General features: G+C 30.4%; 1 protein-coding gene and 1 long non-coding RNA gene across 9 annotated transcripts in view; one reads left to right on the top strand and one right to left on the bottom strand.

The window, feature by feature from the left end:
- Window positions 1-16,200, top strand: part of LOC105257421 — a 41,834-nt gene extending 25,634 nt beyond the window's left edge. For 2 of the 8 annotated variants that reach the window (XM_011268021.3, XM_011268023.3), the window contains exons 6-14: window positions 4,853-5,040; window positions 5,387-5,474; window positions 5,538-5,677; window positions 6,341-6,470; window positions 6,839-7,781; window positions 8,238-8,338; window positions 8,776-8,905; window positions 8,979-9,056; window positions 9,327-11,609. In XM_011268021.3, the coding sequence (XP_011266323.1) occupies window positions 4,853-5,040; window positions 5,387-5,474; window positions 5,538-5,677; window positions 6,341-6,470; window positions 6,839-7,781; window positions 8,238-8,338; window positions 8,776-8,905; window positions 8,979-9,056; window positions 9,327-11,016 (3,488 nt within the window). In that variant the 3' untranslated portion in view covers window positions 11,017-11,609. Of the gene's footprint in view, window positions 1-1,090; window positions 1,266-4,852; window positions 5,041-5,386; window positions 5,475-5,537; window positions 5,678-6,340; window positions 6,471-6,838; window positions 7,782-8,237; window positions 8,339-8,775; window positions 8,906-8,978; window positions 9,057-9,326; window positions 11,610-14,090; window positions 15,150-15,616 lie in introns of those variants that run through there. The other 6 variants (XM_011268022.3, XM_025408749.1, XM_011268025.3 and 3 more) reach the window with 5 other exon arrangements.
- Window positions 1,091-19,643, bottom strand: LOC105257423. The gene is made up of 3 exons (XR_889666.2): window positions 19,531-19,643; window positions 18,647-18,866; window positions 1,091-1,246 (listed from the first exon to the last, which is right to left on the bottom strand). It is a non-coding gene; the product is annotated as an uncharacterized LOC105257423 (long non-coding RNA).
- Window positions 19,644-20,412: the final 769 nt, after the last annotated feature.

Below are 20,412 nucleotides of genomic sequence, written 5' to 3'. Positions count from 1 at the left end.
AAATAATATTCAATTTTTTAATTTTTTCGAAACTATATTAAATATTCAAATAGGTATTTTATAATTTAAAATGATTATTGCAAAAATTTTAATTTTTTGCATTAATATTAACAGGCGATTTTACGTAAGAGTACTTATGTAATATTTCCATGCATATCATATGTCTATTTGGCATGCAAACTAAAGTCATGCATACAAAAAGCATCGAAAAACGTGATATGCTCGACTATATCCGACATAAAAAGACTTTGACCGCATACAACACAAAGATAATAACGATAATAATAAAAGTAATAATAAAAAATACGGAAGTGCGTTCAAGAGCAATCTTAAAGTTTGAATATCAATACCATCACCTTTGCTCGGTTGCTTCACTATTTGCTATGTAAGCACTAGCTAAATGAGAATTTTAAAATCACTCGTAAAAAAAAGAAAAATAAGTCGACACTATCGCATAAATTTTGACATTCGTCAAAATTAATATACATATGTCAAAATCTTGACACTCCTAATTAACCCTTCGTACAGTAGTAAATTCAGTAGTACTTACTTCAATCAAAATATAATTCGTATGATTTATCGCCGAACTTATCATTTTATCGCATGATAACTCCTAACTCGGAATCGAAGCTTTCGATATGAAATTTTTTTTACAGCTTTATAATTAAGCCTATAACGCGAAATAATTTCATAACATAAGGCATTATTTTTTTCTTTTTTAAAATCGAAAGTAGCTATAAATTACACATTTTTGATTAGTTTCATTAGGAGGATAATAAATGTTAAATACACGGTTTCTTTAGAAAAAAAAATTTTCCTTATAAGTTTCTGAGAAAAGCATTATCACATTTTTCAAGAAATTGCTAAGAAATGTTACATATACTTTTAAATTAGGAGTAACTTTAAAATTTGTAAGGAATATGTATGATGCACCTCACAAAAGAGATTATCGTTATCAAAAGAAATAATAAAGTCTTATGCTTGACAAGTAAATGACAATTTCATTGATATGTAAATGTATGATGTATGCAAACGCTTGATTCATTGTTAGCTTATTACTCATTGCATCCCGAATTTTTGCGAAGAAATCCCGGTAGTCGAGAGAATATAAAAGAATAGGAGGAAATAGAGTACCTGCGATCGAGTCGGCGATAGAATGTGAAAGGTGCAGTTCATGCAACTGCAGTGGACCGAAGAGATGTTGACATTGATTGGTGGTCTGATCGTCGCCTATTTCGTCTATGTTCTAATCATAAAGAAAAATGGTAAATATCTATGCTACAGCAATAAACATTCATTTATTTTTCTCAAGTATGTTTGATTCAGCATACTTTTTAAATAAATTCTATATACATATTACCATATATTTTACTGTAACTTTATTATATGTCAAGCTATTATTTACACATACATAGATACATATATATGTATGTGTATTATTTTAATTAATGTTAAGAATGTAAGAAACTAAAGCCGAGAAAAGCAAATTTAAATTAACTTGATATGATAAATAGAAACTATTACGAACTTGTTGACCTATTTGCAGTAATCAATATTGTTCATAGATGTGCACATATTTGAACATATAATTTTTGTTATCATAAAATATCATTTTATCAATATTTGTTACAATAGACATGCGTCATCGGTATACTATAATCTTTTCACCGCAAAAAACTTCGACATGTTATCTTTTTATCTCTAAACAATCCATAGATAAATGAAGAACTGCAACGACGATCATCATTTCTTGAAATATAATAAGAAAACCTGATAATAACCTGACATATAATATTATATTATGTTATAATATTTAAAAAGCATACATTGTGATTTTATTAATTATACATTTAGCATTCTAATCTGGAATTATTTATAGTATAGGAAATATATTTTTTTTTCATGCAATAAACTTTCATAAATAAAACTCCGATTTTATTTGACATATCTTTAATTATTTTTCTATATTTATTTTTATTATATTTATATATCAATTTATATTTTTTCTAGTTATGATTAAATAGTAAAAAAATGCAGAAATATTTAATATAATTAATAATATTCCAAACACTTTCCTCCAGTTCTTTATGTTTTATATATTTTAATATTGTAATATATTATCTACAGCTTCTTAGATTCCCAACTGTTACTATTCCTATTAAAACACATCGACAAATTTTGTCTTCTCATTCATTGTACATGAACTTTCGCACGAAAATGCGTTCTCGAGGCGCACATCCTCGCGAGAGATATCGTCGTTTTCTCTCCGCGCAAAACTGGTCCAGTAACCTCTTCTCGAAATCGCTGAATGCAATAGACCATTTATAACGTTGCGATCGAAGAAAAACGAAAAAAAGGGAATGCCTTGGCGCAACGGTTTTACGTTTCCGTTATCCGGATTTTTGCACGAGAAGTTCGTTCATGCTATATTAAGGTATCATTATTGAATGAACGTTGAATTTCTCCGCGAGGAACGAGTTTCCCACATAAAACACACTCGTTATCGCGTCTCACATAGAGTTTATCCATCAAATTATTCGCATACAGATAGAAAAGTATCTATCTGTAAACCAAATTGTTATTTTATAGAGTATTGTTTCTCAATGTGATAATTGACGTTACATCGTGAGAAAGTCGATGTTGATTTCTTTAAATTTGATGCTCTCGTAAAATAAATTGTAAAGAAAACTAATGCACTTACATGATATTGCGTTTCCAGTTGAAATATTATATTTGTAGCATAAATAAAAGCACATAAAAAAATTAGTTTATATTAATAAAAAAAACTTACGCAAATCGATAAAAAAGTTTATGTAATAAAAAAATGTATGCAGACTCTGAATTATACAGGTTTTCAATTAATAATGTTATACATCAATACTTAATGATCTCGACGATTATTATTTCAAAATCATTTTTCTCTCTATAAGTTTGACATTAAGTCGCAGTCACGCAAACGATGACGTTGATCAAGCTTCTTGTTTTCCCCATTTAATTGATCACGCAAAAAAAACCTGAATATTTTACATTAATTATGCACGATGATTGTTCCTTTACATCACGCATGCTACCGAAACACACTTAATGTAGTCGAACGAGAAAAGTAAAAGATCGATCGAAGGCCAACGACGATGTCACTGGCTTCATCATCGTTCATGGATATCGAGAAAACGATTTTGCTAAAGCAATCTTTCTTGCACGCCGGTTAATAATGCATACGACTTATGTTTAAGACGTCGACGTCTCGCGCGCGAAATACCTGTAGTCGACCTTCACCTTCTACGGCGTGAGATCAAGGCTGGATGGTCTCGGAAAGAGATCCCTGAATCGATTATGCGTGCAGAAGAAGCGTCCGTGTGATCCACGACGTATCCAACGTCTGTGTGATTCATGATTGTATAAAGAGAAAGAGAGAGAGAAAGGATCGTCTCCCGCGGTCAGCACGCAACATGTTTATTTACAAATTGTTCGACGTATCCTTGGAGAGATTATTATTTCTCTATGCTATCTCCATATATACAGTATCACGAATAATATATTTAATACGCGTTTCTTTTTTCGATTCTTTGATTTATTCTGTTGAGAAAGGAATTTTTATCTCATGAAAATATTTATATTCGAGAATAATTAAAGCTCATCACACAGAATATTCCTGTAATGTCAGTGAAAATTTTCAAAATAATAGAAATCTGATATTTTTCATATATATTTTATATATATTTTTTATATAAAATATTATATAAAATAATCAAAATCAAATATTACATAAAACAATCAAAAATTATATAAAAAATATTATTTATAAAATTCCATAGAAATCCTTCGAAAATATTTTTTTAACGTTTATTCCAAATATTCGAGAAAGTAAACGGGACAACATTTTTTTCTGACGATTTTTTAATTTTCGGATAAAAATTGAAGACTCAAGATTTGTGAAAGTACGCTTTCCTCGTCGAAGATTAACAAGTTAAAGTACATAGCATCATCATTCTTTCAAACCAAGCAATAAGTATAAAGAATACCGATTATTTAGAAAATGAAGATGGGTGAAAACGGGGTAAAAATCGCCGCCGCAAACGTGACTGCCGATAAAAGAGCGTGCCTCGAGTTTCCCGCGGAAAGAGTTCAGGAGGTCGGCGAATTTCACCTGCGACGCGCGAGGTTTCCGCGCGTCAAGCGAGATGAAACGCAAAAGGAGGAGGCAGAAGAGAGAACGGAATGAATCGCAAGACCGGCGAGAGGAGTGGTCGCGTGAGTACGTATCGTCCTTGCCAGGTCGCGTCGGAGAAATTACGAGGGAGATGCGGTGGCATCTGTGATGGTACTTGCTGCCGGCCATATATCGCCGTTATCTCGCCATGGCTCGATCACCATGGCCGAAGAAAGTTGCGGCCGGTCGTGCCGATGCCGGCCAACTGCCCGACAGTCGCTCGGGAAACCGCGATCGATCCATGGGATCGCCAATCGACCGCGAATCAATAATAGTGAAGTCGAGGACGACTAATAATATTGTTAAAAGTTAGAAAAATATTACAATTTTCTCTTTCAAGAAGGACCTCTTGTCTTTTGATATAGACAGTTCTATTCTTTATATTAATAATGGATATTATGAGGATATGATTGGTTAAATATGGAAACAACATGAACTCGCTGTCGCCAAAATCTGCGGCTAATTCATTGAAATTGGTGCGTTTATGCTTCTGGTACAACTGGGAAGAATTTATGTAGGGGATTGTGTAGTTTGTATTATAATTAAAGATTTGTTGGATGTAATATTCGAATTTGGCGATAATCGAGAATCGGGATGTATTTTTTGGTCATATTCAACAATGGATTTCCTTCGATGTTTCAGATAAACCATCTATGGATTCGCCAGCTACGGCACACGCGGCTCTCAAAGAGATCGTCGAGCGAGCTGTCGAGGAAGCTCGGAAGTTACCGGGATTGGGTGCATCTGAGGATACCGAGCATCCTTCAGAAGGTCGTCCAATCGCTGATCATAGTTACGAGGACCTTCTCGCCACCGCGATACTCAATAAGGTTGTTTAAACATGTTAGAATATTTTTCACCGATAAATATCTTATTTGCACACGAATTGATTGTAAGAAAAATTAAAGTCCACATTATACAATTTTTTATATAATATTATATAATTTTTTAATTATTACATATTTCCTTAAATCAATTATTACGTAACATGAAAAGTGTCATTCTTTTTACATAAATTATTATCAATTGTATTTAAGATTGCACATTCTTTGAATAAATCATGGGAGAGATTATATTATCGCACGCATAAAAATTTTAATATTATTTATTATTAATTAAAATGTATGCTGCAACTTGCTAAATCGAATATGGTGAAACTTACGGTGCACATTTTAGGTCGTCGAAAAATTCCAAAGAGAACGAGTGGATGGCAACAGCAACGTACTACATGACACAGATTCACCTAAAGCAAAATATATCGCGAGTATGTAGAATTTACTTAACATGTTATCGCGCGTAAAATACGGGATGTCATATTTTTACGAAGATGATGTTCCTCTTTCAGCTGAGAGCGAGCATGGCCTTGAGGAAGACGCGGCGAGTTACATGTCCTATCGTCGCGAATGCAACGGTAATCATAGCGCGATCAGACGAAATGGAGATAATCGGGAACCGGTGTCTTTTATGGTACGTACATCGTGATCACATTTACATATTTTTAGCAAAACGCGAAACGTAAACGTAACGCTATCATGCATTAAAAGATGAATAAGAGATCTTTATGTCCGATTTAAATTTTTCTATAATATATTGATATAATATAATATATATAATCGATATAATCATTCAAAATAATGATTTCGCAGCCACAATAAATGATTTTTTAAATACGAAGAGAGACTTAACTGAGATAGATAAATGATTAACGAAAACTGTAACATATGTTTTACACTTAATCAGTTTAAATGTCAGTGATAGAATTTATATCTACACTAATAGTAAAATTTAAAATAAAAGTTTTTTTAGGATAATCATATTTATTATAAAGTTTGATTGTGATATTGAAAAATCGTTTCTCATAAAGATCGTTCTATCGGGAAATTCATATTTATTTAATCAATGTAATGATTAAAATTTGATAATGAAAGTTAAATTTCCAAAAGATATTGCTAGAATTCAATGCTATAAATTCACTACAGATTGCAAATGTTCTAGTAGATATAAAAAATAGCGATTTTCGTTGTAATATCTAGAATCCTACATCAGTAAAAGATTTTTCTGAATTATAAAATATCATTATATCATATACTGTATTTGAAAAAAAGAGCGAGAAACCAAAACTCGTTGCAGATGGAAGAACAAATAGAGGAGGTAACTACGATCACGTCGGATGATGATGAATTTCGGAGTAATGATGTCATGAAATTCGAATGCACCCGGCGTGTTCCATTTCCGGAACTCGGAATGGATATCGTTGACCGTTAGTATCTTAATTTTCACATTTCTTATCATATAAATGTGATGTTCTTAAAACATCACATTTATATGTGTAAAAATATATGAAATTATCAATGAAATAAACTGGCTATACATTTTTAAAAAAGATTATACATTTTATAAAATCGTAATTTTATATTTTAAGATTAATTTAGTAAAATTATAAATCCCTTGATTTATAATTGTTCGAAATTTATTATTTTGACTTTTAAACATCGTCAAATTTGCTCTTAATAATATTTTCTTTTATACAGAAAATAAGAATATCTTATAATGATAAATTTCCCTAAAACACAAAATATACTTTTATTACGAATTACAAAAGCGATTATTTATTTTTTATGGAAATAGCTCCGCGAGAATTGTCGCCATCGCCATCATCATCGTCAGATTCCTCAGATTTAGATCGCAATGAATACTCGGCCAGGACAAAACGTCATGTCGCTGATCGCGCGATGGATCTAATCTCGCCCGTCGAATCCTGGGAGGACAATTGGCTATTCCAAAAAAGGAGAACATCCCGAACACAGCCGGACGCGGTGGCTATGTTAGTACCAAGTTCTAACGCGTATTACAAGGCTCTGATCGGCGATAGAGATGCTGAGGACACGTCAGATTTATCCGAGTGTTCTTCCACGAAATCCGATGAAGAGATCGAGAAGGAACTGATGGAAGCTATTAACAATGTGGTCCCGAGGACTCCCAGAACGTCCGAATGCGATGCGAAAAATAATTCAGAAGTGCCAAATGTTGCCACGCAACTCGGACAAGATGAAATCGACATCTGTCAAGAAATAAAAATTGAAAAAAATTTGTCTGAAAAAATTTACGAGCGTTTCGATGAGAAAATTAGTGAAAAATTATTGAAATCTCCAGAAATCTCGGAAAAGAAAACAATCAAGCATGTAAATGATAAAGAGAAACTAAGTGAAAGTTCCTTTGCGTTGATAACGGCGGCAAAAGGAGAAGACGAAGCCAAAGAGAAACATAAGGATACAACCGATTGCGGCGAAAGGATAATCGCAATCACGGTGGAAAGTTCTGCGCGAAAGGACACGCAATCTGAAAAATCGAGCGAGAGGAACGATCAAATGGGAAACGTCGTCGACGAAGACGAAGACCAACGAGAAAGCGAGTACACCGAACACTACGACACGGCGATCCAGAGGCACCTAGACAGTCTGACAAAAGTCGAAGTTTGCTCTGGAGAGAACGAGATGATTAACGAAACGGCTAAAACAATGAACGACCAATTCAAAGAATTGGAAAACAATTCAGCTGAGGAACAAGAAAGGTAAAATTCTCAAAATATCTTTTTTTTTTTCTAAATATTAATTAATTGTAACTCATAATTTCATTCATTAATTATAATAACATTAGAAAAAAGAAATTTACAATTTATTTTTTATATATTTTATAAATTAAATTCATTTAAATATATTGTTAAAATAAAATTAATTCATTTGAATATATTTTTTAAATGTATTTTTTTATTCTTTTATATGCGTGCTCTTTTGTCAATCTTTCTTTTGATTTTTATTTCTGATTTTTCATATGCATCTAATTTCTAAGGATACGATAAATACGAATAAAATTTTTTGTTTCGAAATAAACATGCAATAAGCGACAATGATAGTTCGGTTCCCTATACAACTCGGTATTGCATGAATTTCATCCTGCTAGATAATTGTTCCTATCATTCCGTCGCGACACGTTGTACTTCTTTCGTAATTCTTTTCCTTTTATACAGCGAACGCTTACAAACCAAAGTCCAATTATCTTATGCAACAAGTGAAAATCACATCGATATAGCGGATGAAAACGATCGATTAAGCGCTCCACCACGTCCAGGTAACTTTAATTATTCATAATAAACTTATATATAATCAAAACCGCCGCAATTCTATACTTTTACATTAAATTTACAAGAAAATATATCTTTTCATATAATTTTATAACATATTTTATAATATATATTTTAAAATAAAATAAAATAATTCTTTTTCTAATATAAAATTATACAAAAGAAGTATAATTTATTACTTAAATTAAATATAAAATTTTTATAGCGAAAAATAATGCAGAAGTTATTATAACTGATATAATAATTAAAATAAATCATATATAAAATTTCGCTATAAAAAATCATGAATCAAAAAATAGATTATTTTAGTAAATAAGAAGTTTTAGTGAACTTATAAAATATTCTCGATGTTATGCGATAAAAATCACGAATATGAATACTCATGCATTATAACAAGTATAGCATAATAATGAAATATGTACAGGTACAATAGCAGAACGCGAGCACAAGAAATGGGAAAATGCGCCGCCGATCGAAAACAATCCCTATAGCGAGGAAAATATACGAAAACGATGCTTGGAGAGACAGTATTCGAGAAATTCGGATATTCCAGGGTAAGAATCATGTGAGAATGTATGCGAATATCGTAGCCGCAAAGCCTTCAACTTGATCTCTTGTTTTATTCAGAACTCATTATGACTTAACAAAATTGAACGAAGCAAATCTGGAGGCGCTCCTAGCACCCGATTGTCCGGACATTAAACGGTAATTTTCACCAATTACTTCAAAATAATAAAATATATAAAAAAATATATTTTCTCTTTTATATTTTTCTTTTATAAAAAGACTTTAAAAAGTGTCAAAATTCCAGTTTACTTGGAAAAGGAAAATTCAAACAAATGATTCCTTTGGATTCTTTTCCTATGGCTATAGTTTTCGATTAAAAATGTTTTTTCAAAGTATTAACTGAATTAAAAATAAACAAAAATTCAAACTTTATTTCATTACTACGCTATTTTATTGGTTTTTCTACAGATTCGGCAGGGATTATTATATCAACCAATCAAAAGTGGCCAGCGGAGAACGACAGGAGCAGGCCGCCAGATCGACGATGTCTTCGATGTCGAGCAGGCCGAGCAGCTCGCTGTCCCAGCGATCGAGTTGTACTGGCAACGAGCAACGCGAACAACAGGTGAGTCATCACGAGCTCGAGCAATTCGAGGCCGCCTCGCTGCGAGGTAGTCTTCCTAGACGACGCTGTCGCGATCCCCTTGCCAGTCCACATTTCGCGATCAACCCCCTCCTACATCTGAAGCTGGTGAGTGGTCGGTTACCTCACGATGACGATGACGACAACCAGCAAGTCCAGAATGTCATAGAGAACGAGCGAATAAACGACAGGGAAAACACGATTGAGGACACAACAGGAGATCAAAGATTCCGAAATTTCGGAGCTATAGTTCATAGAAAGGAGAATAACGTTCTGGCAGAGGACTTGGAGATCGATACACACTTTGGAAGAACATCAGCGAATTGGAATGAATTTTCGAACGATCACGATACAAATGTCGACCGCGAGGCTGAAGAACCGATAGTACCGCGATACGATGCTAATCGTGGGGGTTTGTCGGACCATCAAGACGATTACGATCCGGGCGATCATGATTCAGGAATCGGTTCGCGCGACTCGATGATCAGCGATCGGAATCGCTGGCGACGACTGTATCGGATGGCAGACAACAATCGTCACGATGGCGGTGAAGAGATATCGTCGATCGGTGGCAGGAGATTCTGGACTACTGGCGGATATAAATATCACACGTTCGGCGGCATTAGAATCCGGCCGAGGGAAGGGGAAGACCTCGACGATCTTGAAGATGAATCGACTTCGCCGCCGGTGGATGAGTTCGCGGATCATCCATTGGAGTTCGCAAAATTAAAATTTCAGACTTTTGGTGGGATTAAAAGAAGTCGAAGGATCCACGGCAGCAAAATTCCAAATTACAGGAGAATCCGATTGAGACCGATCCTGCCAGAGGTTGCCAGATCCGCTGAGCCCAACGCTGATCAAAGGCGCGATCGAGTCGTAATGGGAAAATCACGAAATTTTGAATTGTATTCTAACGTCGATCGTTTAGGAAGCTTGGATCGGTTAGCAAACTTAAATCGTTCCACAAGTTTCGAAGGATTCGCTAGCTGCGAGCATTCTACGAGCTCGACTTTCGAGGATAGCGATTGGCAGAACGAAGAGGATGACGTTGTGGATCATCGGGTTTCATTTGGACACGATATCGGCAGAAATCGAACGACAGCCTTCAAAACAAACTCCGCAAAATATAGAAATCCCATTCGTAAGAAAAACGTAAATTTGTCCTCTCTCTTATCCTTCGAAAACGAGGACAACGAATGGCAGGACGAACCATTCCATTCTATCTCTAATGAGAATATAATGAACAAATTCCCAAGTGATAGTTCAAAAAAGCGAAAAATTTGCGCGTTTAGCGATGACGACAATGTTGCGAGACGAGGAAGAGAAACGAGATCTCGAAGATATCGGGAAATCTTTGAGGAAGGCAATGACAGAAAGTTGGAGAAATTGATAAACAGGAACACCAAGAAGAGCCTGAACAGCTCGAGGAAACTTCGAGCGCAAGAAGAGAAAAGCGATGATAAGAGACACAGAAAGTTGGATGAGAGACGTTTGAGCGACATCACGATATGGTGATGATAAACGCTGATCATGAATAGAATCGACTTCGAATGTACAGGAAAAAAATGTACAAGATATATCACGTTAATAATTATAGCGTGATTTTCATGAAGAAACATCCTGTTATAAGAATAATTCCAGAAATATATATTTGCCATATTCTATCTTAAAATGCCAAGATACTTCTTACTATTAATTAATATGGAAAAATACTTCAAGATATAGTTGGTATACACGATGAAATGAAGAATTAATGAAGGATATTGCGAAATTTTTGACGACCCGAATATTAGATATTCAGAATACGAACTTCCGCGCGATAATTGCCGGATACGATCAAGATAATGATTGTAAAGATTTATTAGCAATACTTTAATATAATTGCTATACAATGTTATATAATTGATTTACTTTTCTCGGTGCAATAATGTGCCTGAGAAAATGTATTTATATTAGTGCCGTAATTATGTAGCCATATTTTTCAAGATAAAAGTGCCATGGCGCAATGCGCTAATAAATTATGAGTGCAATAATTATACAAAATTAAGAAATCATATTTATACGACGTTAAGTCGCAAGTGGTAAATAAATACGGGTGTACAAAAGTACGAGACATGTGTCATCATAAAGATTATCCTATTCCTTCACAAGTCTCTATAACATTATACTTTATTTTTGTTTTATAAATTACTCTTATAAAATATGAAATTAAATAATTTTTTGTATGTTAATTCCAAATAATATATTGACCTAATTTAAGATCAAAATTAATTAATAATTATATTGCAGATGGATATAAAATTATTTTACATATTCATAATATTACAATCTAAAAAATGATACAATAGAAAAACCAATAGGTTCTTAAATTTAAATATTTACGAAATATGAGATTTAAATATAAATATTTAAAACTGTTAAAATCGTAGAATCGACTTGTAAAAAATACACAAGATATATCATGTTAATAATTAGCGTGATTTTCATGAAGAAATATTATTTATACAGCTTATACATATTATCTTTTGTTTGTGTATGTACATATTCTTTGTGTCCCATATTAATATACGATAATCTTAATTAATTTACTAATTTAAATAATGAGATAAAAATTAATATTTCAATCGCATGAAACTTACAGGTGACGGTTTCTGTTTAATTTTAATGTTAACATTTACAAATTTATATTGCAGAAGTTTTTTTTTGCAAGATTTTATTTTGAATCTTATCTTGTTAATATTGATTAAAAGCATATTTATATATATTTAATATCTTGCACATTTGTGAAATGTTGCAAATTTTTTCTACTACAATTCTACTACAATTTTATAATTTTTTCAATTAAATATTAAAGTGGTGATTGTAAATACGAATTTATTATTTCAAAAAGATTTATAACAAAAAACTTGCAAATTTCTGATCATGTATTATATTTTATAGACAATAATTATATACTATAATTTCCAAATGATTTGACAGTACAGAATAAATTTATGTATTTAAAGTTATAGTTTCCTATACATCAAAAAATTGGGAAAGGTCTACATAAAATGATTTCAAGATTCAGCAAAAGATTTATAGCTATGGTACTTTGGTATATATTAACCATAACATATATTGATCATAAATTTGATTTTTATAAATTTTTCCTAAAATGAGGATATCTCTAAAATATATCTTTAATTTTTACATTAATAATATATCAAGTTATTCATCATAAATTTGTCCATCGCATTTTTACAAAAAAATACGACCTAATTTGTTATCTACTCGTTGTCGATAAAATCTAAATAAATGTGAGATATGCTCGGGTCGCGTTAACACGACGGAATCAATTCCGCATCTAAGCTACAAAAAAAAAGAATTAATTGGTAAGTACCATCTATTTTTACATATGTATAATGCTATGACTAATAAATGAATGTATTAATATTTTTTATAAAATGTTTGCAAACAAAAACAATTCTTATAAATTTTGTTGTTACTGTAATTCAGTTCAATTAATTCAATTAATTCAATTAATTTAATAATTTTTCATTTTTATTCACCTAATAATTCCTTTAAATCTATGCTTAAAAAACTGTAATTGTATTTCAAGGTTCTCTATCTAATATGCTTTATCAATTATCCATGAAGTCCCTAGCATTATCCAATATCATACTGATAACATTGATTATCAGATTAATTAATATTTATTGTGCATAATTATCTATTCATTTTACATCACAAATATTATATGTAACATATTAGCAACAATATTAATCACATTACCACAGAAAATCCCTTTATCGCATGATTATTAACACGAATGGCTTATTTTTGATCTATAAGAACAAATGCATGACTTTTTACTTAAAATATATTGGTCCTCAAAACGTATCGTGCAAAATTTTCCCTCCAAAAACTTAAATTTGTGTAAATATTATAAAAAAATAAAATTTAGAACTATCGAATGCGATAAATTATTAGGCTTTTTAGGCTTCAAAAATTTGAAATTTTTATTGTTAAAGTAATAAAATCTATTATTAATAATTAGCATGATAAATATATTATTAATTATAGAATGAAAATAATTATTATTAGATTAACAAATTTATCATTAAATTTATAATAAAGTCTAGTAAATTTTCTAATAAAGTCACAGCCAATATGTATTAAAAGAAAAGACATTCATACGATTAATAATTATTGTCAGCGACTTTTTTAAATGTCGGTGATATTACAAATCATACGTTGCGTTAATAATACTAGTGCTAAAAATTCTTATCTCATTATAATATTGAATATAAATATCATATATATAATATTATAAACATCAAACTGTCAATATTATTATATCATTAAAATAATAAATGTACGTTATTGAATATTATATCAGATAATAATATTAATCGTATAATAACTCTAGGAAGGAGAGACAAAGAGAAAAGAGACAGGAATTCTGTGTAGGAACCTTTGTAGCATGTAAAGATATACAAAGAAAAAAATAATAAAAACTCAGGGCACAATGTGATTATGAAATGCGCAGCTTTCAAATGAATTCATTAGTACGAGACAATTAACATCAATCAATATTTTGTGTGTTCTAGGAAGAATCTATGATATCCCAGGAAATCGTCGATATTTCAATCCCGCAAGAAGACAAAAATATAAAGGTGACAGAGGAATTGTGCCGCAGAAATAACGCCGAGGTAATTAATCTCGAAACGAATAATTGCGCTGCGAATTCGCATACTTCAATGCTCGATCCCAGCGACGATCAGAAAGTCAAAAACGAGAAAGACGCGTCTGATGAGACGACATGGAAGGATCGACGAACGGACGACATCCTGGAGAATCAGAGGAAAAATAGCAAAAATGAAATCAATGCCAAGCTCAACAATCAGGAGCATAATCTCGAGACCGAGTGCAAGAATGACAAGGAACGAAAGGTTCGCAGGATCGATCTGAAGGCATATGGTTTCGAGAACGAATTCACGGATCAAAAGAAAATTATTCGACAGCAGAGGGTGATCAACAGATTGGACCTCAAATCCTTCGGCTACCAGGATGGCTTGCGTCGCACTTGCTCCAATAATCAATTGGATCAATCATCACGGAACAACGAGAAATCGAATTTAATAAGACGCTCAATCGAACGTAGCGGATTTAAAGGATCTCTGATCGACGCGCCAAAGTCACTCGATTGTAAAGATTTTGCGAAAAGCTCGAAGGATCTCAATAAGTTACGGGATAAAGTTGAGGAAGTGGGTTTAGGACTAATATCGGTCAAATCAATGCCAAATGTTGCTGATGAAGTATATTACCATGCGAATCCGGTTTATGTGAACGAGAAACAAGATCAGCAGGATGAATTGACTGCCAAGAATCTGCTGGATCGCGAAATCGATAAATCAAAAGAAGAAACAACGATGGATGAACATGATGCGATCGGCGACGAAGACGATTCACTGCTGAACAGTTACGACGAAGTTTCTTCCGACGTGGACAGATCCTTCGAGGATATATATGTCAGAAGCAAGGAACAATTTCGAAGAACGGAAAAAGAGTGGCGGACGATGCCCTCGGTGAAAAGACTCGCAGAAGTGTTTGGCAGACGACAAATTTCCGAAACAGAGACCATGCTAGTGAAAGTAAACAGAGCTTCGGTAACTAACGAAATAGTCTCTTCATTTTAATTAAATTTTATTTAGATCTTAGATTTCAATTTGAGCTAGATATATATTTGAAAAATATTCAAAGAGTAAAATAAGTCCATAATTTATAAGAATATACATAAGTTTCGATATAAATAATACAAAAAATAGATGGATTTATTTTAGAGATAAAAAACACATAGATAAAAAGATATATAATTTTATAGATAAATTTACGTAAATTTAATTGGATACGGATTCGTATCTAAAAAGAACTTATAAATTGTGATAGCACTTAATTTATGCTTTATTTATCGTGCGAAATTTATCGATCATATAAAGTGATTATCAAATTAAAAATCATATTTAAAAAATTTTTAAATTGATATACCATTTATATAATGTCGTACACAGTAATTTTCATTCTACATATGAATAATTTAAATATTCTATCAATGCCATGTATTTTTATCTCGCAGATGGCGAAGATAGACGATATCAAGGACAGATCGTTCACACCTGAGATACAGATAATCGAACCGCCAAGACAAATGCATAGTTTGACAGCTAGATCTCTTTCGAAAGAATTTCGAGAAGGACTTCGTCAAATGCCTGGTAAAGTGTCCTCGCCGCCAGTCAGTCGGTCATTGATAGAAGAGCGATCAATGAATCGAACGGAAATTGTACGATCGAAACGAGAGGATAACGATATAGACGTGATCTCGCCTGGCAAACTCAAATCGAATATTATATTCTGGGAGCAAATGCAAAAACGAAGTTAAACTAGTATCTCTTCTATTTGATAGCAATAAAAAGTTAAAATAAAAAGTTAAAATGGTCACAATGAAATAGATTTTTTTGTATATATGTAAGAACAGAGAGGAACGATATATTGTAAGTTATGCAACTGGAATTATGTACTATAATAGTGAAGAAATGTTAGAACAAATTTACACAATAAAAAGTCAAATCACGAATTTATAAAATAGATTCTAATAAGAAGTTAAATACTAACAATAAGTATGATAATTGTTGCAATACTAATGACAAATAATATTAATTAATAAAATTATAAAGATAAATTGTTTTATATCGAAGCCAAATTTATATGGATATATACTATCGAATGACTAATTTTTAATAAAACTGTTAAAAAGTCAAAAAAGAACAACTTTAAAATATCTTTATAAATGTCGCAATGAATTTTGAATATTTATAAATAATTTTATATATATATATGTATCATTTTGTGCATTTTTGCTCGAGCACACAGTTGTGAAAATATTAAATTATGATATCAAAATCAAATCAAACGTTATACTGCAGGAATAATATTAATGAAAAAAAGCTGATTTCCAGTTATTTTATGAGCTATAAAGTTGCTAGCGTTGCTATCCTTGTAAGGATAAGGATATGTTAATGTCTACGTTAATAAAATAATAGTCTCTTAGCTATTATAGATTTTCTTATAAGATATTATAAGATCTTATAAAAGATTTTCTTGCAAAACATGTAAGCATGATAGAGTAAACAAAATCATCTTAAATGATAACAATAAGAATAATTTGTATAAAAGTATGATTAAATTCGTGTCATACAGCGTCGCAACACATTGATAGCCAAAGAAAGCGTTCCGAATATCATTAAAGATGAGAAATCGATTTAATTTTCTTTTTACTGATTTATATTATACTTTTATCTGATTTATATTAAAAATTAAATTTAAATAAAAATTATTAAGTTAAAAAAATATAATGATATTCTAATGTGTAATTGTAATATTCGAGTGCTCTCTATCAATTTTTGATTGTACAAATGTCGATAAATTCATAAGAAATTTTCAATATCAATTAGATATTAAATCATTTTATGCCAAGATGTGACTTATGCGGCGTATATATAAAAAATGTGTAATATCATATATATAATCTTGTCATTGTGACAAAATAATCATATCTTTTTCGCAATATTAATAGTTTAATTTCAATAAACGTGTGTATATTTGTGTACGTATATACACATAAATATTATATATATATATATATATATATATATATATATATATATATATTGACGTATATGTATGCATATATTGTCAAACGATATAATCATGATGTCATTTTTAACAAAACCCTTAAAATTAAGAAGTAAAAAATAAGTTTAAAATATCTTCAAAAATGTCAATTAATTTTGTGTATGTTTATAAATGATTTTATATATGTATAGAGTTTTGTACATATTTTCGAGTACACAATTGTAAAAATATAATTATGAATACAATTATGAATATAATTATGAATACAATTGACATCACATAAATTTGATTCAAATATTATACTGTGAGAATAATAATAACTATGACATTTTGATAGCCAAAGAAAAGGTTCTAAATATCAGTACTCATTCGAGATGAAAAATCAGTTTAATTCTTTTTTCGTTGATTTATATGTTACAGAAGTTAAATTTAAATAAAAATTATTGAATAAAAAAATTTAATGATATCCTAATCATATATTTATTCATAATTTTTACTATTCATTAATTTTTGATTACAAGTGTCGATAAATTCATATAAGAAATTATCAACATTAATATTATCCAAGTATTAAACTATTTACGCCAAGATATTTGAGTTATGCAATACATGTAAAGAATATGTAACTTCATTAACATGATCTCGTCATTGGATCAAACAAATAATTGTGTTTGTAAAATTAATAGCTTAATTTCAGTATCTATATATTTTCAATATCTAATGTGATTTTTTCTACAAAAGTTGTAAATAATGTAAAGCTACTTGCAAACTGTGAATGAAAGATATTTAATGGATGATAGGAAATGTTTCTCTTGCAAAATATAATTTGAAGTAATATAGTAAAATAAAATTAAACCGAACCAAATATATTTTACATAAATATTTTTTGAAGCAGAATGAAAAAGGAGCTAAAGTAAAAAATAACTTAAAATGTAAAATGTAACGCATTATTCACTAAAATATGTAAAACAAAAAATCATAAGATACAAAATCAATACTTTTCACTTATTTGCCACAATTTTAAATTTTAATATAAGTTCTGTAATCTTTCTGAATATTAATTTGCAAGTGCCAAACAGTGGAATGCAATAAAGAAAATAAAACATATTCCAAACATGAATTGCACAAAGTAAAATAATATATGTAAGAATCGATCAACAGAAATCCTAGAAAAAGGATATAAAAGAATTATAAAAGGATATAAAAGAATATAAAAAGATTATAAACTATGATATAGAGCAATAGAAACAAAAGTAATATATAAATAATCAATACGTTATTAGCTATTACTTGAAAAAAAAGATATCAATGATATCTTATAATAGCCAATAAAAAGAGGTAATAAACCAAATTATATTAATAATATTTCAAAATAATAATATAAATATAAATACAATGACACAAAATATTGGTATTACGATATTTACATATATTATTTAAAACGGAGCAATATTTAAATAAATGTTCTACTCACAACAAAAATTCTTTTTGAAGTACGATGCCAAATTCCTCAATTGGTTCATTAATTGCTTTTGAGATCCAGAATGAAAATTTGAACATATGCAGCACAAATGACCAATCCACTGTTCTGTCGTCAAGTCGATAGGATGAAACATCATGTTGATATGTCATGAGACAGCGTACAACAATTTCAAATAAGTTCTTTCGCTATCCCATATTATGTAGCGAAACATCTATAAAAATCAAATAAAACACTTTATTAATAGAAATCTAGAAAATAGTTCTTTAGTACGAAAAATAAAAACTTAAATATAATTTAACGAGATGATTTTCAAGTGTCACATTTTATTCTTTTTATTCTTGGTATTAATACATCGACATAAAATTACCACAATTCTCTGCAATATTCCTATGCTTTTAATGATCACTAGCTCATAGATATTTGTTGTAAATACTATGTATGAATTCACTATTGCATACAAATTGGCAATACATAATACAATTGAACATAGATTGTACATGAGTAAACGAGATAAAAACATATGATAAAATTGATCTTATAAGGCCTGTATTTATAAGAAAATCAATATTGAATATTGAAAATAGAGATATATCTACTCTTATGCTGTTCATTCAGTTCTTCATTCAAAACCTCATTCAGTGTTTTTCATCTTCGAGATCATTACTAAATAAAATTTATTAATTGCAATTTCACTCTTTATTCTTTCTTATAACTTCCTTTTTTAAAATGAAATTACATGCTGCAATATTAGAGTCGATTTTCAAAACGGCGCGCCTAAAAAATCTAACCTAACCTAACTGAAACTACGATCTTTCCTGATATTCATAATAAATATCTTTTTTAAAATAACTTTTTCACGAAATAAGGAAACTCACCTTCGACATGAATCCTTTGACGTCTACATTGCACTGATCAATATGTCCTGCGCATTTTCGACGATGATTTCTATTATCAAGTATCACACCACAGTTCCCGTCAACACTGCTTTCGCCGGTCATTTCAAAATGTCGACTGCGATTATTTTGCTTATGGTCACTTTAACTATTATGGCTGTGACCAAGAGAAAATAAATGTGATAATAAAATGTAAAGAATCTTTATTTTTTTATTTACAAAAATATATTCGCGTATCACATTCACTTCTGAAATATCATGACAATAAAAAATGAACATAAATATATTACGCGTTTTTTTTCTCTATTGACAATCGCGCGCAACTTTGAAAAAAATGTTCTTGTGATCAGTAATATTATTTCCTTTTCTTAATGTAAAAAATTAAAAAAAAAAATAAAAAAATTAATATAATAAGCACGAAAAAAAGCACAATGAATATGTTTAGGTGCATTTATTCATATTATTAGAGAAAAATAATGGATTTTAAAAAATAGTAAAAGAAATAAAAAAAAAATAAAATTTCAAATATATATATAAATTCTGAAAGGAAATGTAAATCATTTACAAAACTAAACAAATATCAGGTAAATTTATCAATTAAAAATTTCTCGATTGCATGTTCTAATTCGCAGAATAGATATGAACGTATTAAAATATTAATAAAGTATATCGATGTAATTTATTATATTATTAACTAATCAATATTTTCTTCGCAGAATAATTTCCCAATCCGATATATTAGTAAAAGAACAGCACAAGCCTCTGAATCGATAATTCTACTCGAATGAGATCGAATTCCTCAATTAAAATTATTTCGAATATAATCGCATTTATACACACAAGAAAAAATTTTTATATTTCTAT

Source organism: Camponotus floridanus, unplaced genomic scaffold (assembly GCF_003227725.1).
Source record: "Camponotus floridanus strain SB8 unplaced genomic scaffold, Cflo_v7.5 scaffold23, whole genome shotgun sequence".
Classification (NCBI taxonomy): domain Eukaryota; kingdom Metazoa; phylum Arthropoda; class Insecta; order Hymenoptera; family Formicidae; genus Camponotus; species Camponotus floridanus.
The sequence above is the reverse complement of the archived record's forward strand: the minus strand, read 5'-3'. Positions and strand labels throughout refer to the sequence as shown.